We start from the raw sequence: 24,451 nt of genomic DNA on the forward strand, positions 1-24,451 counted from the left end.
TTAAAAATATTTTTAGTCATTAATACAAATATCCCCGTGTCATTAAAAACAGAAGAGCAGTTCTTGCAAGAGAAATAAAATTCCTGTCCCGGTTTTGACTCTGACATACATGCATTTTCTTGACACTGGGGGAAATTTTAGGAACTGATTGCTCAAGGTAAATAACATAGACTAGAGAGGTACAACCATGAAGTGAAAAGGTATGCCTATACTTCATTAGTTTCAAAATACTTCCAGTCTTTTTTTTTTTTTTTTTTTTTTTTCTTTTTTTTTTATTGCAAGCCCTACAGGTTTTATAGCAATCCTGAATGAACAAAAGTCTTGATTCTTCCTTACTTACTGGATACCAAACCACTGAGAGAACCCATGCTGGAGAACCAGGGATAACTTCTGACATATGTTATCAACTGGTTACACAACAGTTGCTAAGAAAACACTTTCCCTAACTCCTTAACTCTGTATTTTCAGTAGGACCATGCTGGGTCTTAACAGAGTTGACAAAGTTTCTGTAGTCATAGTAAATAACATGGCTATTTATTTAGAGGAGGATCACTTTTAGCTTTACAAGACACTGAAATAACCTAAGAAGTATGATTTAAGTATTTTATAAAGAAAAAAACTCTTTATGATTTGCTAGTGACAATTTCTCCTCCAAATCTCCATATATGTATCCTTTGGGCTTGACTGACAGCCTGTGTGGTAATGTAGCTCCTCATCCTCAGCCTGCTCTGAAAGTCACACGAGTCCCCATGAGCTAAATTGCCAGTCAGCATGAGTAATTTTATCAAAATCTGGTTTCTTACAGGTGTGGTAAATTCCTCTGTAGTGTAGCATTTCCATTCATTATTATTTTGTATAGTATAAGCACATCTAGGCTTCAATAGTCCATCCAATTTGCAAACTGATTTTAATAGCACTGTCAGGTTAGATTTTGTCTGGCTGATAAATAACCAATGTTCAAATAGGAAAGGATCAAAGCACACCAATTTCATTAATTCTCTTATTTGTTTCATGGTATACGTGTGTCAAAAAAAAACCAAACCAAAACTCACTGACACTTTTTAGAGCTAGTAAGAAGAACATAGTCTCATGTCTACAGTGCAATGGTCATATTTTTTCCGGAAAGGTGATCAAAGCTGCTGCCATTTTCTTAAACAGTTATACCCTCTTACACAAGCAAAGAGGTATCAGAGGTGAAGTTAACTCTATTGAGGACAAAACAGATTATACACCTTCATGTTACAAATCACTGCCCTCCAGGAGAAAGATAGCTACTACAGTGACAATACTAAGGAAATGTAGTTTTAAAAAGTTTTATTATTTTATTGAGAATCTCAGGAGATTTTTCAGCAAGGCTGTCGCAAATATGTCATTATTTTTTAGCCTTTGAGTCTGCTGAAAGTGTGCTCCCTTTCATTGTAGCTTTGGTTTGATTTCTCTAGCAACTACCTTCTGTAAAGCAGGACCATCTGCTCCAGAGGACATTGTTCCCTCTCCAAATTGTCTGCTCTCCAAAGAGACATGCAAGTCCCTGCCTTTATGAACATAAATTTTCAAACACCACATATATGTATTTATAAATAAAACTTACTCCAAAAAATGTATTTCAAAAACAGAACTCATATTACTGGCTGTGGTTTTGCATGTCAGGGACAATCTCTTATAACAGAAGCAACAGTAAGTAAAGGCAAAGAACACTTACAATTCATAATGTTCACAGCCTTACATATTTTGGGTCTCATACAGACTGCTTTTATTTACGGTACTATTAACACCAGAAAGCCCTTTCACATTAAAGGCTCTAAATCCACATGCGTATTGTGACACGCTTCCAGTTGCCACACAGAAATTTCAATGGGACACACAAAAAATACGTTATTTTGTAAAAGCCCCTGTTGCTTTGCAGGGAATGGAAGTGACAAGAGCTTCCCTAGGAGGCCCAAGAAGTTTGCCTCCTTGCTTATCAAATATGTTCAGGAGATAGCAGGGAGACTGAAAACCAGCATTTCTTATTAAGAAGTTTGGCTTTCTCCATTGTCTACCTATTTGAGAATTCAACATTTATCAGCAATGGTTTTATACCACAGATGAGTGCACCGATTTCCTGCCTGCCTTACTTCATGCATTCTAACTTCCATGTATTGACTTAACCACCTTTTCCATTCGCTGTTTTCCACAATATTTTGGCAGAAAAAGGTTGATCTCCTGATATCAGAAATAATATTTTAAAGATTACATTTAGTGAGTTCTGCAAAACCAGTGTATTTTCTTTTTGAAGGGAAACATCACACATTGCACTCCTCCAGATAAATAAAATCAGATTCAACAACGTCAACACCGTGAAAAATGCAAACTCGAGAATGTGCAACACAAGAACCTGAAGATTTGATTTGGTACAAGCCTGAGACATTACACGAGCTCATAAGGTCCCTGAATAACACAGCATTAAAACTTTTATTATTCTTTCAGACTGATAATTTTCCTTATTATCTCCTTGACTGCACATATAACACAGCGATATGAACTTAATAATGCCTATAAACATTTCCATTAACAACAGAGTTTGCTATTTAGGCACACAGAATGTGATACCAGACCAGTGTAATTGATTTTTTTAATTGATGTATTGTGCTACTGTATACGGGTGCTGAACTTGGAAAACAACAACAATGAAACCACAGCACTATGGGGCTTTAACCCATAACTTCTTAGCCTATTTATTTAGATGTTAATCCACCTAATTTTCTTCAGCTGTCCCAGTGACAGCAGAGCTCCACAACAGGAAGAAAGCTCAAAAACATATTATTAAAAAATCCAATCACAAATTATTTCATTCTAAGAGTATTACAAGCTTTGGACTTTGATGCATATATAATCAACTGAGGTAGAAAATTAACACAAGTATTTTAAAAGGTGCCAATTTATGCAAAATTCCTATAAATAGCAATTTTGTTTCATCTTCTATCTATACTCACAGCTATGTTCCTCAGAAGATGCAGAAAGGACCTGTGTATTAATAATCTTATTACCTTCTTTCCAGAGAAACTGCTGCTCTCTCAGACATGCACAGAGGGAGCCTGCAAATCTATCCCTAACTCTCACTTGCTTAATAAATGCTCAAAGTTAGTATAAAAAAAAGAATTCCTACAAGTTAACCAGGTACTAGCTACAGTCAGCTTTTGCATGGCCGTGCACAGGCACAGACACCACTGGGGACCTAGGCTGCTGTGTCACACCGTATTAGTGTGACACTTTTCCCTTATTTCAAAAGCATTTTCATTCCCCCTTATTTCAAGAGCAGAAGCGCGTATCAGTGCTCTCCCCACTCCCAAATGATTGAAACCATCAGTTTTGCTTCTGCTCTGAAGGGAAAAAAAACCCAAAATACTACTCAGATTTTCCCTGAGGAATAGTAAGCATTTTGGTCTGACTGCATGACAGGCCAAAAGCATCAAGGCTGGGAGCAAGCAAAACCATGGCACATGATTTCAAAGAGACCGGTTCATAAACCGGTACAGAAGTAGCTGCTCTCACCAAGGTGACTCCATGCTGCCAGTACCCCCAAAAAACATTTTGGGTGTAGGAGAGGCCAATAAATAATTCTTACCGTATGAGTACAACCCATAGAAATAGATTGAACAGGACTAACAAACAGCAAGAGCTTTATGACATCCCTGTGTTAAAACACACTGCAGTTTGGAAAGCCCACTCCTTATTCTACTGAAATACACTCACAAATACACAAGTGATCTACTACTTTAACAAAGACTACTGCAATTCCTTTCTTTTTTATTTGCTCCTCTCCAAATCTACAGCAAAATCTAAACAACTTTCTGTGTTATTACACAACAGCTTTAGGACAACTCCAGACTGTCTCCAAAAGAACCAAATGTAAATTTGCTCTGTTCTCATTAGACACTGTCTTTACTGAACTGGCTGTTGCAGTTTGTTCACTCAAATTTCACCTGCAGCAAAGCTTATGGCTTTGTACAGTTTTGCTCAAAGTAAAACTAATAGCTTACTACATTTAATAAGTTCAGCAATTAAATACTGACATCACCTCCTATACTTTTCCCCTTATCCTCAAATTGGCAAAGAAAACAGCGAATATCTAAAGTATTTTATACTTTAAATAAAGTATAAACTTATAAAGTGGTTTAAGCCTCTTCCTAGCAACAGGAGCTGAATGATATCAGCACCGGTTATATGTCCGAAGCTTTCTTTTTATTCAGTAGAAGAACTCTGGAGTGACCTTTCTTTTTTTTTTTTTTTTTTTAATCATCCCTGAACAAAAACCAAACAAAAATCATGCTGAAAAATTTCTACAACATTTCAAGAAAGCTGAAGTTGAGGTGATTTTTTTTGTTCTCCTTGTCCCCAGTATTCAGTACTCTGACAACTACTTGTACCTATATGATTCTCTAGCATGGGTTGTGAACTGGATAAAATGTGAAATAACTTAACATGCATTCTCAGGACAACAGAGTTTGTAAAAAGTAAATGTGAAGTGGTTCACACATTATCAATATAACATGAAATGTTAGAACTCCACCATGATTCATCCCCTTTTCAAAAATACTTCACACCCTTCTTCCCTGTGACTGTGCTAAGTGATGCCTGAAAGCTAAAAAATAAAACAAAGCAGGAAAGACAAGCAAATCTACCCCACATATTCTCTAGGGCTTTTTGTTACTAAGCAGTTTTCAAAAGCATACAGAAATATGAAATCAGCCAAAATTACCTTAATAACCAAGTCAAACTTCTGGTGTAAATCCCTATTTATTGGCTTTAGGAGTGTCAGTACAGCTGTTGTGAGATTCATATGGAAATACTGTGGATAATCCTCAGGAGTGCCTGTAAAAAGACATAGAGGTTTGAACAAAAGGTTTCTGACAGATTTAGTTAAACAATATATTTTACTTATTAGTCATCAAAGGAACAAAACCTAATCCCGCTATTAAAAGGATAAAATCCTGCATCATGTGTACATGGAGCTTAAGGATGCTACTAACATTATGTCTTTAATATTACATTATTCCCTTACTCTCCTTAACCACGAAGACTCTTCTCAACTGGGAATCCCTAAGTACTTGATAACAAGAGGCCCAAACACACCGGCAGCTGGTGGAAATTCTGCTTCTCAGCTTCCAGGAGATACATATAAATCTGACCAGATAAGAAGACATGCGGAAAAATGAGCTCTCACTGCAAATCATCTTCCACTTATATCTACCACACTCCCGAAACCCAACTTGCTAAACACATGCCACTGAGATTTTCTCTTCCCAGCTTTGAAGTACATTTCCCCTGAGGTACTGCTGGACATACACTGACATTAGCCACAAAGTAAAGAACACTGAACTTTTTTTTTGAGTGCACACACTTAAAGAAAACATGCAGTGAAGTGATGTGACAAAGATGTTACCACTAAGTTCAAGACAGCCATGTTACTGCTCACAGATGATGCCCCAACATTTGCAATTTAAAATGCACATTTTAAATGCCTTAGTTCTTGTAGCCTTCTGTTGCACCTCTGGGCAAGCTCTTTAATCAATTACTAATAACATGCACATAAATAATAACAAGAGATACGTTATTTTAGAAATTATTCTAAGAAAAGAAGCTTCTCATCAGAGAGGAAGTATCAGATGAAACCTCATCTAACAGCTTCATTTATTGTCAGCAGTAAGTAGTGTCTTCATGGCTGTGAATTTCCACGATACTCTCCAACCCAGTTAAAACAGAAGCAGCCAGAGCCTAAACAGATTTGTGAACTTGTGGAGATTCAGCAATGGCTATGCAAAGGATGGAGACAGCCATGACCCTGCTGTGCCTGGACCCTAGGCTGGCCAGCGAGGCAGTTGTAGCCCAAAAACATTGCCGTAGAACGGCGCTCAAGTCAAATGGCTGTAGCAACACAGCCTGGCGCAGGAGGAGGTAAGAATTAAGCTCCAGTGATTTTGAGCCACATGATTTTCAAAAAAAGTATACAAAAAAAGTAGCAATAGTGGAGCATTAACTGTCAGAGGAGGATGAAGCAATAAGCATATGGAATACCATTCAGCTTGCTTATCAGGGAACAGAGACTATACCATTTTATTATATATATATATTTTTTTTAAGACAAAGGGATGTACTCTCCTCATTTGCATGGCAGAAAACTGCATCCATCTTCTCCAGTCTCTATGTCTCATCCTAGTTTGTTTTGATTTAACTGTGACTTTCCCTGAGCCAGCCTGACTCGCAGCTGGGGAGACGTGAGAGCACATATCCGAACAGAGCAGAGCTCAGAAAGCTGAAGCATTTAGAAACAGCATGAACTCTGCCATCTCACAGCTTATCAATATTACTAAAAGTATCTGAAGAAACCAAAATATACTGATTACAAGACTAAGATCTTGAGCATTCTGGGCCTAGGAATAGTCCTGTGTAGCAGCTGAGAGGCAAAAAGCATTCCTGGCTGATAGTATTAATGCCCCAGTAAGTCCCTGGAGCCCTTGAGTTACGATATCTTGAAGCAGCCATGAGAGCAGTACAAATATTGCTGTGCCAAATCCTCAATCCAGTCTAACAGGGCATAAGATTCAACACAAAAAAAGACCACTTTTCCTGATAAACAATGCTGTTATTTGTTCACCTTTCAACTGGAACGATTAGAAACTGCTTTTAGAAAGCCAGTAGCTATCCTAGGAGATAAGATTACTGTCCAAACTCATGTGCAATAATTTAATTTGTAACTCACCAAATGACAACCATTCGCTAGATATGTATCTACACATACACACACACTGTACATATTTTGTGACTATCTCTGTATACATGTATGCCACAGACTCAAAGAGTAGAAACAGGAAGAACCACTATGGATCACTTTTTCTATTACACCACCAATATAAATGCTGAGTTTCTAGCTCCAAGTCCTGCATCTCCCTGCCCCACATTTAAATTTCCTCTCCTAATCAAATGATTTCATTTTTTAAGAGCACTAGGCATCTAGCAGGAACTCCAAGCTTTTGGCAGATAATATATTGCTGTAGTCTTAGGAAGCTACACATCACGAGGGCTGATGCTGAAGCTAAGAAAAATCAAGAGATTAAGGACTAAATGCAAAAGCACCCAGAAATAAGAAAAGTCGTTCCCTGAAAGAGAAAAAATATGTAGGGGAGGACAGAGACAGCTGCAAGAGGCACAAAGCGATCTACAGAAGGGAAGATGAAGCTAATACTACATAAGGATTCCAAGAAAGAAGCAAAGATAAATAAATAGATAGCTAACAGGTAAAGGAGGAAAAGACAGTGAGGAAGACAATTAGGATAGTAAAAATCAGAGTATAATAGAGCTGGATTGCAAGAATCATAAGTGATGATGCCTCAGCAGCCTAGCTGCTGCCTATCATAGAAAGGGTCCAAACTCCAGGATACCTTAAATTCTGAAAGTAAAGTTTTCCAGGAGCAGAGATATCTGCTTCTGCATACACAAAAGTATTTGTATTTTGACAGAGCAGCACAACCCTCCGTTACCTACCTGCGTTAACTCACAGTGTTACCTATCTGCTTCCAGAAAGGAGGAATTGCCTGCTGTAACTTTGTGTCTTCAAAATGTGCTGTCTGTGTATTACAGACAAACACTACTGGTCAGAGAACTGTTCACAGCACCCCTACACTGCCAGCCAGTCTCTCATGGGTCCAACCTGCAAGTATAGGTAACTCAGGAAAAGCAGAGGCCTAAAGCTCTATGGATGAGCTCTGAGTCTCCTGCCTCCAGAAGTTCACCTCGTCTGTGTGTTTGCAGGGGTCTAGGGTATCAAAATGTGGCAAGCCAGCACGCACCAGTAGGTTCATAAGGACCCTTGAGAACAAAGGACAGTACGTGAAGGGTGGCACATGGTTTCTTTTCTGTACTTCAGCACAGAGATGAGATTGCACCATACGTACCAAAAAGGAACACTGAGTGCTTAACAGACCTCCGATTACACTCTGATTACCCCTTCTATCTTGATGATCTGTGCTAGTTTTCGCTGGGGTAGCCTTAATTTTCTTATCGGTAGTTAGCATGGGGATGTGTTTTGGATTTGTGCTGAAAGTAGTGTTGGGAACACAGAGGAAAGCCTTCCCATTGATAAATGCTCAAACCAAACCAAACTGCTATAATACATCTTTCTGAATTATTTCTTTGAGGTCAAAGCAGTCATTCAAATGTTAAATTTGTCACAGGTTACCAAACCACAATTTTTAAGAAGTTCACTCCTGAAGAACTTTTAAAGTTCTTTGCATAAGTTGCAAACAGACTAAATGTTGCACTAGGGCATAACTGTCAATAACAGAATTTATAAATAAGCCAAGTCAATTTATAAATAAACCAAGTCAATTCTCAAACATAAAAAAACCTCTAGCATATTTACTCTACAAATATTTATAAATTCCTTTACAAAACAGTTTTGCTGGAAGAGGACTAGCTGACAGCAGTGCATCATTTGGTCTGCCAGATTTGAATCCAGTCACAGCCTGAAGAAATCTAGCTTGCCATGTCCCTTGCCATGGTCCTGGGAGCAGAGCCCTGGAAATGCCTCAAACCACAGTGAGCAGGCTCATGATCCTGCATTTTGCTCACAGAGCTTGGGACTTGCACATTCAGTACAATAGTACCTGGTGTGGTAGCAATTAATTGTACCCTCTTAAGATGGCTCTTAATCAAACCATCTTAAAACATTTGATATCATTAAAACAATGATATCAAACAATCACACCTACTACTATTCCCCTTTCACAAAAGAACTACAATATACGTAAGCATCCTTTTTGGTTCTTTTGTTGGTTTTTGGTTTTTAATAACAAGCAAAACTATGCAATCTGCTCGTTAAAATCTTCACTTCCACCTCTCCACAGGTGAGAAAGCTGTGTAGCTGCACTTTAACACAGCAAACATGAAAAAGATGTGATTCCACAAAACACACGACTGCAAACCACTGCCTTAGGCCTTTTCATTATCAAATCATACAAGCTAAGCAACTGGAAACAAATGCCAAAGAAGGAAAGTAGCAGGGGAAAAAAATAAAAATACATAGCAGAATACAAGACATGCCCCAGCAAAGTGGCTACTCTCTGAACTCTTTCCAGAACTGCATTCCTCTCTGGCCAGAAAACAGCAGTCAACTCAACAAACACTGAATTACAAGGGAAAGCATGCAAGCTGACAGGCAGCAAAATTAAAGGTGGATGCAGTAGGACCCTTTAAATTCCTCTGTACCAGAAGACTTTCGTAATGAAACCTGCTCTAATTGCCTTTCTTTAGCATTTTTTATTGTGCCTTTGCACCTGTGAATGAAAAGTGCATTGCAGCAAAACTACAAGCACAGACAAGTCTCTCTACTTTTGCTTGCTGTGTTGTTCCAACCACTAAACCAGACAATACTGAATCTAATCAGAATAAATAATAAATAATGCAAGCACTTGAAATAAGCTTCTAAATTGCAATTAAACATAAATAGGTAGGACAATGATTTCAAGCATCCCACTAACCACAAGATGAATTTTTATTAGGTTTCCACTTTCCCAGTCAATCTTTCTGGCTGGTCATAATAAAGTGACTGATCGTGAGTGATAGCAAGAGTAGCAGACACCAACCAACTAGGATGGAATAGAGGATGCCCGGTCGATCTGAAGGAGGCTGGATGTTTCGGTCCTGATCTATGGCTTGTATGGGTGGAGTGACACTGATGGGATTCACACGTGCCTGAAATGACAAATCAGACAGATTTGAAACAGACAAATTAGAAAGCCAGTAGACAGATCTTTAGGTTTTACATAAAAAACATCTCACTGAAAAGGATATTCGCTGAAACTGCAGAAGGAGAAAAGCCTCATATTTCAGAGAATGCTTACAGTACATGACCCTTTTGAAATAAAAATTAAGTAGGCAACAAATATATTTCTACAGCAATCTCCTTTCTTTGAGATACATCTTATACTATAATAGTATCTTCAAGGAAAGGAAGCTTGCAAATGTTCAAGCAAATGCTTGACTTGACTATGCTTTTATAAACAGTCCCTTGAATCAGGTATTTCAGACATCATCATAGCAGTGAAATACAGAAAATGCTTTAAAAAAGGAAATAACAACAAATCAGATTTGAGAATCATTAGGAGCTACAGTGGCAGTGATACATGAATACATACTGTAAAAGAAATTCAAGCCAAGGTACAGACATTTCAAGGATAGGTACAATTGGAAAGTTTGAATGGACATTGCAATAATTCACACTGTTATTCAAAGTAGAGTGATCTCACATGCCAAACATGGATAGAAAGCCACAAAAGGCATTTGCAAGCTTTCATCTTGTTCAGTATTTCTGGGCCCATTTTTTTACCTACCAACTTAACAGCTTCCTGTACCTACTAACAGCATTAATCCCTCACTGTTGCTTTGAGTATTTTCTAGTTTTCCTATGCTGATACAGTCTCCAGTCACAACACCAGAGCTGCCATTCCCAACTCTAAAATAACAGTTTCAGTAACCTTGGCTGCTTAATCATCTAGAAATGTAGCTAGTCCACCAATGTATGTACACCAGTCTTTTCCGTCCCTTGGAACTTTTTGCATGGCAAAAATGTTTAATAACCTCTATGAAAAACCAGAGACATATTTCCCACATACAACTAATCCTGGCAGCCTTTGCTCTGGAAAGCTCTGACACTCCATGTTCTGCAAGAGGGAACTTGAAATTCAGAGTAGGAACAGGAATGAGACAAGCCCGCGCTTGGCCAAGTTTTGGCACAGCCTTTAGAAATCCTCCTGCTGCAATCTGGAAGGAACCTGCAAGAGCTTTAACAATGCCTGTCAATAAACCTAGAGGGAAAAGAGGTGAGCCAGGAGGAGACCAAGATGGAATGAATACAAGGCAGTTTGCAAGAGAGGAGAGTTGATAACCCCTCCTGTAATTTTGAATACGTAGCCTTATTGTCATCTGCAATAATACAAGCTATTCTGCCCACGGTTTGCCCACCCAGAAGTCATTTCCTACAGGCTACTAAGGTCCAATGAGGCTCTTCCAGGCTCATGAGCCAAGGCTTGCAGCCACGCATGGTTGCACAGCTCTCGGCTTTGGGTGCAGAGCATCTGCCTACCAACACAGGACTGGTACCTCCTCACTCTACCTCTCAGCTCATGGCTTTTTCCACAGTTCCCAACAAGCAGGCGAGGTCTTTTGTCACATGCCTGTTTCCACTTTTGACTCTTTAAAAAATTAAACTCTTAAAAGCATAATGAGGAACAGACAAGCTCAAAATAGGCATAAAGAAATAGAAAAGATGTATTTGACACATTTGAATTTTTAAAATGCTTTAGGACTGCATAAAAATTACATGCTGAGAGATAAGATTATGCATAAAACTGCCCAAGACTAAAATGTTATTTTTAAATTTACAGATCAATTGAAGCACTCTCAGACAAATCTACATTGTAGTTAAAACCACACCCACAACATAACCAAGAAAGTCAAAAACCAAAACAATCTCATTTGCTAAGGCTGGCTAGGTTCCAAACTCACCATTATAGCACTTCAGGCCAAGCCAAAACATCCGAATCTATGCTAGAATAACAGTGATGGATCTGGCCTTGTCAATAATGAGCTGTCAGCTGTACCCAACTGCTGAAACTAGACTAAAATAGTAATTGTTGGATATGTAACTCAGATAGCAAGGACATGTGCTTTACTGTCCAGTTCAAGGAGAAGTTTGAGAGCAGCATTTAGAAAAACTGCAACTGAAATTAAACAGGTTCTACTTGAACAATGGGTATTTTATCCCACGCTGCCACCACTACACTGATTCCTCAGAGTCAAAGCCATCAATTAACAGAAGCAAGTTGTATAAGAAAGTGAAGTAGTATAATTAAAACTGAAACATGAAATCCATTCAATTTTTATTTTAAGTTGCTTTTCTAAGTACCGTACACCCTGATATGGGCTGCTTATAAACTAGAAGATTTCATGCAACAAGATCAGTTGCAATCCGCTAAAATGTATAGGGATAATTTAAAGCTGTTTTGATTTAAATAGCCTGATGTGCCTTGAAGCAAAGTTAAAGATACTTTCATATTGTTTCAATAATCCATAGATAATGCAAGTATCTTTTTCATTTAAATTAGAACGATGGAAACATAACTGCACAAAGAAGCAGCCATTAAGTATGTTAATAAATTTGTAAAAGGATGTGTAGGATCGTTTCAGGAGGTGTACATATACTTTTCATGAAAAATAATTATTTTAAGAATTTGTAGTCAAAACATGCTCTGATCAATAGCAGTAATAACTATGATTATTACATAGGGATATTTCTTTCTTTCCTGAGCACTTTAAAATGTAAAAGGCACGAACAGGTGCTCACAACATCCCCCGGGTCCTGCTGCTATGGTGCTGCTTGGCAGAAAAGCTGTGGGGGCTCATGGGGCCAGGCAGCTCCCCAGAGCCCATCTTGCTGGGGTGGGGCCCCAGTCCTGCCCCCAAAACTGTTCTGCATATCACAGTTACCAGTTGTTGCTAGAGACCTGCAGACCACCATGGTACAATACTCACCACCATGTTCGCCAGAAGGTTCACAGAAAAGATGAGGATTTGCTAAGCCCTTTGAAAGAGTGGACGTGGTCACATACAGACAGAAGGTGGCTCCTGACTTAAGAAGAGGAGGTGGAGCCTCCTTCCAGCTCTGCAGAGTAGGCAAATGTTACAAAACGGAGTCTGCGACAGCCACCACTGTGTAATAGATCTAACATCCTTACAAAAGACAGCCCTATCATTGTCGATCTCAGCCTCAAAGAAGAGCTTCATAAAAAGATGGAAGCCCATTAGAAAGAAGTGAAAACGTTACTGAGTGAAATGTTCGTGGGGCCCATGACTGCTTAAGGACACTCAGTTCAAGGCAAAGAAAATGTCCATGGGGTTTTTATTGAGACAGGCTTGAGAAAGTGCAAGTCAGCATGGCTACACAGTAGTGCAGGGAAGGTTACTCAGGTTAAACAGATGGCCTTTAAAAACAGCCATGTCTTAGTGAAGAACATAAAAGGGTCCACAAGTTCTGGCAGCAGCAGGTGATTAAAAAACAAACAAACAAGGAGATCCTGTCAGTTCTAGGGTAAAATGTGCAATAATTTATTTACTTCTTCCCATTAGGGAAGAGATCTCTCAGTTACTGGTTTTGGTATTAACAGACTTCCAGGTGCTCCAATACAGAAGAACTCACCATCAGGAAGGCCAGAAAAAAAAAAAAAGGGACCAAACCCCCAGCTTGCAAATGTTATCACAGTATTAATACATAATAATAGAAAAAAATCTTTCTTCAAACAGAACTGTGACAGGAAACCTGCCAGGGTGCCTGCAGGGCCCGGAGATGACCAAGAGGGGGAGGAGGGGGGGTAGCTCAGAGAGAATAAGGTAGCGGCACAAAATCTCAATTTTTTTTCCTTCTTTTGTGTTCACCATGAAAGGACTCTGATGGGGCCCATGCCAGCACCTTCTCCATGTGAGATGTCTAGCAGGTCCTGCAAAAAATCATAGCATTCAGACACATTATGGACTGAACAAGCCAAATGAGTAACATGAGGCCAAGGGCAGATGTATTTCTAATGGAAGGCAAGAATGAGTCACATGAACCTGTTGTGCTATGTAATTTCTTGCTTAAAAGTGCTTTGGTACCTGAAGAACAGCAGGTGGCAAATGTAATACCAGAATTAAAAGGGTCCCAGGGTGACCCAGGGGAATACCATCATGAAACCTGAGGCTTATACCAAGAAAATCAGCAGGTGATAAAATAACAGTCTGAGAAAACACAGAAATAAATACAACAGGGCGTTTGGTTTTCTGCAAAGGGAAATCCAGTCTCTCAAACTTACTGTGGTTCCATGCAGGAATCACTGGCACAAGGATACCACAGAACCATGTGATACAGCACGTGTAGACTTCCAGCCAAGTTTGACAAGCTCCCTGACAAAATACTCCTAAGGAAATTTGGCCTTGACAGAAAACAAGATCTGTGTATACAGAAAGAGACATGAGGCAGAGGAGGACGAAGCTTTCAGTTCACATAGGAAAAGAGGGCAGATCAAAAGGGATCTGTGCTAGTATCGGAGTCGCTCAGCTCATTCCTATGTGACCTCGGCAACGTGGGGGAGAGCACACTAAGAGAATTACAGATTATACTCAATTACTCAGAGCAGAGATTATGAGTGTCACCTGCAAAAGACTAGTTTTAAGCACTGAAGACCACACAAATGAAGTACCTCAAGATTTTTCACATTTTCCTTTTACATATTCAGTTGTTTTGTGAAAAATCACCAACCAAAACTCTCAGAGAAATTTTCTCAGCAATACTTTGGAGGGCAATGAGTCAAAACCATCCTCCTTTTCAATGAAATCAAACAAGACTTGACTGCTTAGGGGCTATGAGGACAAAGCACTTGCAATCTTTCCCTCATGTTTATTTCAATGGAAAGATCTCTCATAATTCATTATGAAATGATCAGTGAATAATAAAAATGTTTATTCACCAATATCATAAAACAGTGCCATTCACCCTACCCCAGTCATCAAATGATAAAAACTTCAAAAAGCAGCAGCATTGAGTTTCCGTCATGGGACAAATGTGAAAGAGGAATGGGAAAGACCTGAAGTTACTGTTATTAAATCAAAAGGGCTGGAAAAGAAAAGAAAAAAACCCAAACACAACAGCAAATATTTATTCAAATGCTTTGTCTCAATGCATTTAGTGTAGCTGGAAAATGCTTATAATGATTTGCTACATTGTTTTTATGTCTTGCTCTTGGACCTGTGTGGTTAGCCAAAATTTGGTTGCAAATTATTTGTTTAGAAGAGAAAGAGAGAATGGAGCCTGTCTGTTTTAAGCAGTCCTGTTTACTCAGTAGAAAGCTTCCCTGGAGAGGAAAGAAACTCTGCTTTCAGACACAGTACTCTTAATATCTTTGAACATACTGCAACTACAGAAACTCTTGAAACTCTTTTTGCTTTTATTCAGGAACTGACTACTATCACCACATGTGAGCCTATCTCTGATGTTTCCTTCTCTGTCTGTTTTTCTCACATCTTCGTAATGCACTGAAACTCAGCTGTTCTCTCCATTTCAAATGGTGACACATGGCTAGAATACAGGTATCTAAGGGGGATAACATGATAATAAAATAATAATGACTGGCAGAAATTTCCCCCCCTTTTTTTTTTTTTTGTCTTACCTGAAAAATACCTTAAACAATGTAAAGCAAAAGATCTTTAAACCAGCACATCATTGATTAGTCCCAAAACTTACAAAGTAAGTTTGCTTTGCATTTGTGCAAGAATGTTTTATGCTCCTACTAAGGACAGCAAGAAAAAAGAACAACTGATTTTTTACTTATTAACATGCAGCTTAATAAATTTGGGACTACAGCTGCATTCAAAAGTCCAAAACCAGAGATTTCTATCTTTTCCATTGTCTACCTGAGATGCACAGCTAAATTTGTCAACTGTATCTATTTATGAAGAACTGCTTCCTCTAGGTAAGACAAGAAGGAAAAGAGAAAATGGCACATTTTTAGAGTTAGAATAACAACACGTTTTTTTGTAGCAAGCTGTTTGGTGGGTTTTGGTTGGTTTTTTCTTCTACGAAAATGATTGTGTTCTGTCGCAGCACTCTGAAAACTAGCTGGCTGCAACGAGGTCTTTTACCATTACATACCAGCATACTCTTCATGTCAGTCCCTCTGCTACCTTCTCCTAGTCTCTCCTCATCCAGGGCACGCATTCTTTCTCACTTCTCTCTGTTTCTTCCTCCTCTCTCTTCCTTGGCTGCCCAACCACTTAACAGAACCAGCCACAGCTGCACCTTGTCTACACCAGCCAACTCACCGCCCCTGAAGCCAGCCCACAGCTGTATATTATCAATGTTAATTAACCCAGCTTCATTCCTCTACAGTGTTCTAGGATGCTGAAACACAGTTAACCTTCCTGACCAGGACACTGCCTATTTTTGAGCAAGTACTTTATTAACAAAAGAACTGTCTTTTACTTGATTGAAGACAACAGACAATGAATCAGTCAGAGGTTCACAAACAGGGCTGATGCTGCTTTGTTGATTCACAACCATTTCAGCTCCCACCTGCCTGCCCTGAGATGCTCCTGGGAGTCTGTAGTCTGAGTCACTACACAGGCAGAAATAAACATTACCAACTGCTGTAAAAGATAAAACCATATGAAAAGGAGGAGTTCCCAAACTCCTCTTCGGATTCACCAATGTGAACTTCCTACCCAGAGTGCTCCTATGTCTATTAGCCTGCATGAAATCCGCTAACAGAAGGGACAAAACCTATGTCTTTAGACTTTATTACTGTGTTCAAACATGGCAAGACATTTTCTACCAATAAATTCACATGGAAGACTAAGTTTTAAGACACAAACAAAGACTGAAAAAAACAACAAAAAAAGGAAAAATTAAAAAAACGAACATTGTGAAAATATGCATTACTCCAGGTTGACCAAAATAAGATACATCACAGTGCCTTGAGCAACAATCCACCAAAAAAAGGAATGTTCACTTACATTAATATTTTTATTTGCCAGTTTGTGGCAGCATTTCTTAGGCAGACACATTTAACTGACCTTTACCCAATATATGTGCTATTAACACAGCTGTGAAAACCCATCCTAAATTACAGTCTTACCAAATAAATTGGTATTCTTGTAAAATAATTTCCTAAGTAAGCTCTGTGTTACCTATTCAATTGTTCCTAGGAGCTCTAAGGCATTCATATACACATATAAGACCTGTTCCATGGAAGTATGCAGGATATTTATCAGATGTCAAATTTTGAAGACTTAAGCATTTTCGGTAACCAGCTCAATGACTTGTCTAATATTGAAAAATCTTAAACACCTCCCCAGACATTTTCCTCTAAGAATGTAAGAATATATATTCAACTGTGAAAACACCACACCTAATTCCTAAATATGAATTTACTCTAATTTATTCAGATTCAGTACATTAAAATTTTCATTGATTTTGGGGGAGAGGTTAAGAAAGATACTTTTTTATACAATGGCAAATAAGTATTTTGATCTGCATCAGCTCAACTGACAGCCCTGCAACAGAGATTGCTTCCAACACTAGAAGACTGATGACATTATGTCACTCAATTGGCAACAAACTATAAAAAGTCATCTTTTTCTCTATGTTTCCAAGTATTTCTCCCTTTTTCCTCTTCTGTCTTCACATTTGCTAAGTGTCAGAGTGGTGACCCTCTCCCACCTCCCTAACCCATACCACTATCCACACCAGCATGCCCCATCAATAACTGCAAGTGGACCCAGCTGCCCTGCCCTCCCATTTCCCCAGCTGCCAGCAATCACTGCTTCCCTGCTGCCACTTCCAGACAATCAGTCACCCCGTGACGCCTCGTGCTGCCGTCCTGTCAAGCGGCATGCACTGACACTCCCAAGGAACACCAGTGGTTTTTTGACTGGTAGCACCAAGTGCAGTTCAATTATAAAAATCGAGGCCAGGGACTTGTATCCTCAAGAACTCCCCTCTTTCCCCAAGCTGTGGGCCTAAATCCAGCTAGTCATTCAAATTTCTAGCCAAGGATACAAGGAACTGAATTCTGCACTGAATAGGTGGCTCAAAGGTTTTCAAGAAAATAAGACCAGAGTTCCCTGCCCCTCTGTTGTCAAGTTAAAATATATTAAAAGTTTGGCAAACTGGATTAAATCACTGAAACACAGGATATTTCTTGTGTTTGATGATTTATAGTCTTTTCTGCTCTGAACAAAACTAAGATGCACATAATGCTTTGCAATGTCCAAACTGAATGAACACGCAGAGAAAGCATTCTTTTCTTTTCCCACATTCTTATGTGTATCATTATTTTCTAGGAAGTGCTGAGAACTGTAGAGTATTTCATAGTGATAACTTTTACTGACACAAAATATTCCAAAAGAACACAATGAATCACACTTAACCATCAGCTTTTCTTGGGTTTCTCTCACAGTGTAAAGCAATAGATACATGTATTTTATCAGAACAAGGTGGTGAATAGCACAATTAGTTAACGAAACACATTTCATGCCAGTATTTTACTCTAAAATCTGTTATTTTTACAGCCTTCCCAGTTTGGAAAGCTGTAACTGGGGCCAATGGACTTCAAATAAAGCCTAGGGGCCTTCAACACACATCATACTCATAGAGTAGCTGATGAATTCACTGATAAAGACAGCAGAACTCTCATCCTACGCAAACAAGGGTGAGAAGCTTTTTGCTGAATAGAAAATACCAGTTAAGCAACACACATTACCCCGTGCTGACATCCAGAACCCCTTCAAAGTAAGCCCTACAATATTAAACCAACAAAGTTTTTGATGAATTGATGAATCATTATGGTTACACTGCTTCCCCTTGTGCTTCTTGAAAAACACATGAGGTTAGAATACAAGCTGTAAATCGGAAATTAGCGAAGTCATACCCATGCTGTGCAGAAATGCATACGCTATTGCCAACACACAGTACTAAAACAGCAGGAAGAACTGCAAAACCATTCCAACATTGTTTCTTGCTGCTGCTTCAGATGCTCTGCCAGTACAACCAGGGCTGTGACAAAACACTAATGAGCACAAATCCATCATAAAGTACTTGCATGACAGTAAAATGAAGAAAATATTTCAACGGAGTTATCCAACTACAAATGAGGTAAATCCAAAAAGCAAGTAACACCCCAGAAAAGTATATTCAACCGAAGATCATACCAAAAACTTGTCAACAGTCAAAATGTGTATGTCACATCAAACCTCTTATTTACAGGATCGCACCATTCTCCACTTCTTGCCTTCCTGTTGATAGCTACAAGGGCCTACAGGCACTCCCTTTGGTAAGCGAGCAAACACAGAGAGCGGCAGTGCCTCACATCAGAGTTTGCAGAATTTCCTATGCTACTCTTTGAGGGATAACATGATACAATGGTGTACAGGAATACAGGGTAAACACAATCTTATGAGCCTCTTCTGACTCAACACAGAACACTGGACTTCTGGGCAAAGATCTCAACTGAAAGCCAAAACAAAGAGAAAGGAAGAAAACCCCAAGCATGGATTCAGTAAAGCCAAAAGAGAAAAGAGTAAATCGTCTGCAGGAAACTGTTCTGATCTAATTGTCACAGGAGCTAAACAGGTGTATATAGCCAAAAATTCTGTGCCTCAAAATTGCTTCCCAAGAATGGGCAAACCTACATGAGGAAACCAACTCCATCAAAATCTACACTGCTCGACCCTAGAGATTTGCAGCCCATTCACCTAATCTATAGTTGTTACTTGTTTGCAATGCTACATACATCTGAGGGTTCATGCTCTGTTAAAATAACACTTCTTACCACCAGATGAGTGCCAGAGTGCAACCAGACTGTGTGCAATGTCCACACTTGATATGAAAATGAAATATAAGCAGCATTGAGCAGCATTCCTGGAGACGTAGCACCTGGGTGAAAAGGCATTTTTATCAATATCACTAGTAAGACAGGAACTGTGTTATAACAGTCCACCCAGGGGAATCGTAACTATTAACAGCAGATAGTAAAACTGGTATTAATAAATCATAGTTAAAAACTGTTCAGTTCAAACATATGTATATACTGAAAGTAATAACAATGGGAGTTAATCTGCAAGTTTAAAATAAATCTACCTTTCTATTTATTTTGAAGAAGTTCACCTTCATTTCTAAAAGCCACTTATAAAAAGCAACAGCAGATACTTTATGCAGTTGACGTGTGTGAACTAACATCTCTTATCTTCTCAAAAGAAGTGTTTCACTAACTGATGGGAAAACTAACACAAGATTGATTATTAAAAAGAAGCCAGCTTTCTAAATTCAGCACCATAGTTGTCTAATAGCTTTTAGCACCTTATTTGGTTGTTCCAATATAATCCATGGTTGCTGTGCTCTTTCTGATGTGCCCAATGTTCATGCCGGTTTACTACAATGAAAACTGTAGAATTCAAATATCCTGACACATCATGTTGTTAACAGAGTAAACTGTCACAAAACACAATTCCTTTCTCATTTATTTGTAAAAACAAGCCACCTTTGAGGATGAAAAAATATTTTGTAAGAGCAGCAAGATAGCATAATGAATCACAGCAAAGAGGAAAATAGAGACTATTTTTATCAATGATGTCTTCCAGGAACAGCAGGTCCAAAAAAGAATTGAATTTCATCAGGATCTGATCTCAGTGCTTACTAAATTGCTTTTTCTATATCTGACATGCTTTATAAGAAATGCCTCCAACAGAGTATCTGTGCTGGAAACTAAACGAAATGCATTATGCAATGGGCCTCCTGCCTTGGCATGCAGGTATAATCTCCTGTGCAATTCAGTCAAAAGCAAGACTTCAACCTGGAGGTTCTACTTGTTACAATGTGATGACTGTGCTTGATAAGAATGATAAACATTTCCTTTTTGACATTTCACTTTTTTCCATACGAACTATGAAGTCTATTTCCTTAATTATCTTCCAAATTCTTGATGAAAGGTTTCTTATTATCATGATTTCTGTTCAAGATTCAGAATGAAGAAAGAGAACAGCTGCAAAAAACCGAAATGCACCTACCTGACAAAGATTCACAAAAAATAGAAAATACTTAAAGATCAATAAAACACTACCTTAAGAACTTAAATATTATTTTAATTTCTAAGAGCAATTGTATTACAATACAAAAGTCTGAAATATTAGCCCCATTTTGTTTTCTTTTAAATACATATTTCTCTCAGAGGGGAAGAGTCAGCAGTGTCAACAGTTGCTAGTATCAGCTGAGTTTGCAGATACTGTTAAGGAGAAGAGGCTGAAAGCTTCTCTATGTCTTTAGAAGAATTAGCCATAATAAAATATACTAGAAGAGGCACGAGAAGTTACAATTAAAGGTATGATCAAAAGCAGGGCATAGCTTGTAGACAAACAGGCTCTGGCTTAGCAAGTACCTCTGAGCCTGAAAGAAGACACTAAGAAGAAAGACACAAAAGGTCTATAAAACTGTGTTACAGAGAGTGCTTGTAAGATCAGGGGCTCACTGCCTCTTGCAAACCAGCAGCTCAGGAACATCTAAACAAATTACCTGGTGGCAGCCTCAGAATACACAGAACAAGGAGCTTCACCCAAATACACTCATGCTATGGCACTCCTTGCTATAGGCACCAGAGGCGCTAGAAGTTTACCTCGGCTCAAAATCAGACAGGTTCATAGAACAGGAAAACCTGTCTGCCACCAGTTTTCAAGACAGAACATCTAAATGCAATGTGGGAGAACCCCTTGGGGAAGCATAACCAGTACCACTGGTGGGACCCTTCATATATTAATCTGTATGAAACTAGAAAAAAAAAAATATCCTGTAACAAAGCAGTAGTTCCTTTAAAAATCAAAACAAGGTAACATAGAAATGAATAGGTCAGTATTTCACCCAGATTCTTTGTCTCTTGACTGATTCATTATAGACATAGATATTATTAAGATAATGTTGCTGGTTTGTTTTCTTATTTACACATTTAGTATCTTCCTTCATAGAACTTTTCTTTGCTAGAGCCATTTTCTCACCTGGAGGAGCAAGTAAGGTCAAAAGTCTCTAAGTATAGCAAATTTCCGAGGTATTGAATGTGCAGTCAAGCAGTGGTCCTATTGATCAGGCTGATACTAGAGTTTAACATTTGGGGTTAGCAAAACAGCACTGTGGACCACCACTCTCAGCTGTCAGAAGAAACATTTACAGTTTCTTTACTATTGTGTTTTTGGGGTTTTTTTTTGTTGGGGTTTTTTTGGGGGTTTGTTTTTTTTTTTTTGTACTTGCAACTTAATGGGAACTTCTCTAGTTCAGGCATGGAATGTCATGGAATTCAAACTGTATCCACTACTGTCATTTTCTCATTAAAGTTTGTCACTCTGTCAAGAGAGAATTTTAGGTAGAGTTTGTGCCCAGAGCCAGTAACAAATTCTGTATCACCACTATTATAATCACTTTACTACACTGCTTTAATGGCAATATTAACAGTGGCATTAATGCCACATTTAGATTAATTTAGGTAATTTAGGAAAAAACTTGGATTTTCTAGGTATATTTCAGATGCTTTAATTTTCAACAAATGTGTGCCGTTGTAGATATATCATATGCGTACATACACACATGGAACCTGCAATGCTGACATACTTCATCCACAAGCCCATCCTCACATCTTTTTACAGTACAGTGAAATTTTACATTTAAATGCTTTTCTTCTCAAATCCCAAGACTCTTCCAGAACAAAAATCAGGAATTATTTACAAAGCATCTCCTACTATCTAGCCATATAAGCTGTTTTAAACTTGAGCACTGCTATACTGCTTGGAGGTATTGATGGAGAGCCAAATGCAGACTCAGCACACTTCTTTCAGAAGAGGGTGTTCTGTCTCAGCATCAGAAGAGGGCGTTCCAGCTCGCTGTGAATTTCCTCATGCTTTAAAGGAAAGACTGCTAGGATTTAAGCAAGGTTTTCTACAGAGCAGAAGCAAAGCTAATTGCCCTGGTAGTGATGATGATGCGCTGCCCCCTCCTTACCCTACACTGCATTGTGTAGCCCACAGCTGGAGGCAGGGAAACGCTCTTTGCCATGGCACACCACATTCTCTCTGTATTCTTCACATTTTAGAATGGAGGTCAGGACACTAGTCACAACCTGAGCTGCTGCGCTGGGACAGCAAGGCTCCTTTGGCTGCTCCCTCCCTGGTATGATCCCATTGTGGACGGCACAGCTGGGAAGGCTGCTGGCCCCTCAAGGGCACACACTGTCTTGGGAACACCACAACAACAACAAGTGGAATAAGGCCACATTTGTACTGTAGGATGCAGTGGATCAAGGAGACTCCCAAGTTACCTTTAAAACACCAGGACAACCAAAAAAACCCAGGTAAAGCAGCCGAATGTGAGCTGCCACGCCTACGTTGCTATCAAGAGCCATACTGTCAAAGCCAAGCCTGGCAAGCAAGTCTGTGCCAAATCACCTGCCTGCAGATGTGTAAGATCACACAACTGCTGATGAGAAGGTGACAGCAAATCCTGCTGCTCTGTTTCTGCAAAAGGCCACAAGACTTCATGGTTATCAAAAGGGAAGCAGCACTCAGAGTGACTCCTGCAGCCTCAAAGGGTTCCTCTACTTTATTGCCCGTTACCTGCAAGTACACAAGTATCTGCAAAACCTTAACTGATGAATCACTATTTGATTAACTGAAGAACTAATAAAATCTGCACCCTCTGCACTGTGGCAATAAGGTGAAAAGACAACTCTTTCTTCCTAACCCCTAATGAACAGCTAGATTATAATTTAAGGGGATAGCCTAGCTATTGAAATGGTAATTATCTCTACAAGGACCAGTGTTATCACATAGATGAGAATTTTTCTGAAGTTCACTGATACAGCATCACTGCTAAAGTATTTTGTCTAAATTTCAACAATTTAAACATTTAAATATTTCTAAATTACATTTAAGGATCAAATAAATTAATACATATGCTTCCTCTTTGGCAACAGCTCTACTTCATGCCATAACAAACACGGCTTTATGAAACAGAAATGCATATTGTGAAAGTGCCTTTTTTGTCATGGCAAATATCCAAGACAGCAATTAAATCACACAAGTAGTTGATTGTATATTCAAGATACAGACCCCAGCTCAGAATGAGACAGAGATGGTACTTTCTCAGGCACTCTTTCCACTCCTGAAGGTCTAGTTTTTAGGAGTGAAAGGCTCAGTCATTTCATATCTGAAATTCCTTAATGGTATCACAGACAGCAAGACAGTTTCAAACCCCAGGTAGTGAATATCTTGCAGAAGTGAGGAATCACACTTTCCTACTGTCCTCAAGTTATTCTTTTTGTAAGCTGTGTAGTCTCACACATTATGCTAAAGTCTTCTTTGTTATGAGGCAGGTGGGGTTTTTCTTCTTTTTTCTTCTTCTTTTTAACAAACTTTAAAATAAGAACTAGAGAATGAAGTCTACAGAAGGAGGAAAAAGCAAGATCTCATCAACTTAAGACGAGGATGCTTGGCACTTTTTGTACTTCATTAATTCATCAGATTTTTGACATTGATTCTGCCACACAAGAAGGTGTTTTACACTAGTGAACCTGTACTACTGCACACATTGAACCCACCAGGCACCCTGACGATCTCTCAAATGTTTTATGTATTTGACTTATGTGGCTGACGTGCCAGACCAAAGTTTGAATCAAAGCCGATCATCTCCATTGCTGAAAGGAAGTGACTTCTAATTACAGCTCCACAATTACTTGTTCCAAGCAAAATCAGGACCCTTTTTCTTCTTAGCTTCTAACAAAGCTGTAAAAAATCATTGTTTTCCCACTAGTGTTCCCAGAAAGTTACTAAACATTTTGATAAATATCAGGCAATT

At 38.8% G+C, this 24,451-nt stretch overlaps 1 protein-coding gene across 8 annotated transcripts in view; it reads right to left on the reverse strand.

The window, feature by feature from the left end:
* PCDH15 (protocadherin related 15) overlaps positions 1 to 24,451 on the reverse strand; it is a 443,471-nt gene that overhangs the window by 214,927 nt on the left and 204,093 nt on the right. For all 8 annotated transcript variants that reach the window (XM_055720578.1, XM_055720583.1, XM_055720580.1 and 5 more), the window contains 2 exons: positions 9,624 to 9,732; positions 4,742 to 4,854 (listed from right to left, as the gene is read on the reverse strand). In XM_055720578.1, coding sequence (XP_055576553.1) covers positions 4,742 to 4,854; positions 9,624 to 9,732 — 222 coding nt within the window. The remainder of the gene's footprint in view (positions 1 to 4,741; positions 4,855 to 9,623; positions 9,733 to 24,451) is intronic.

Source organism: Falco cherrug, chromosome 9 (assembly GCF_023634085.1).
Source record: "Falco cherrug isolate bFalChe1 chromosome 9, bFalChe1.pri, whole genome shotgun sequence".
Lineage (NCBI taxonomy): Eukaryota > Metazoa > Chordata > Aves > Falconiformes > Falconidae > Falco > Falco cherrug.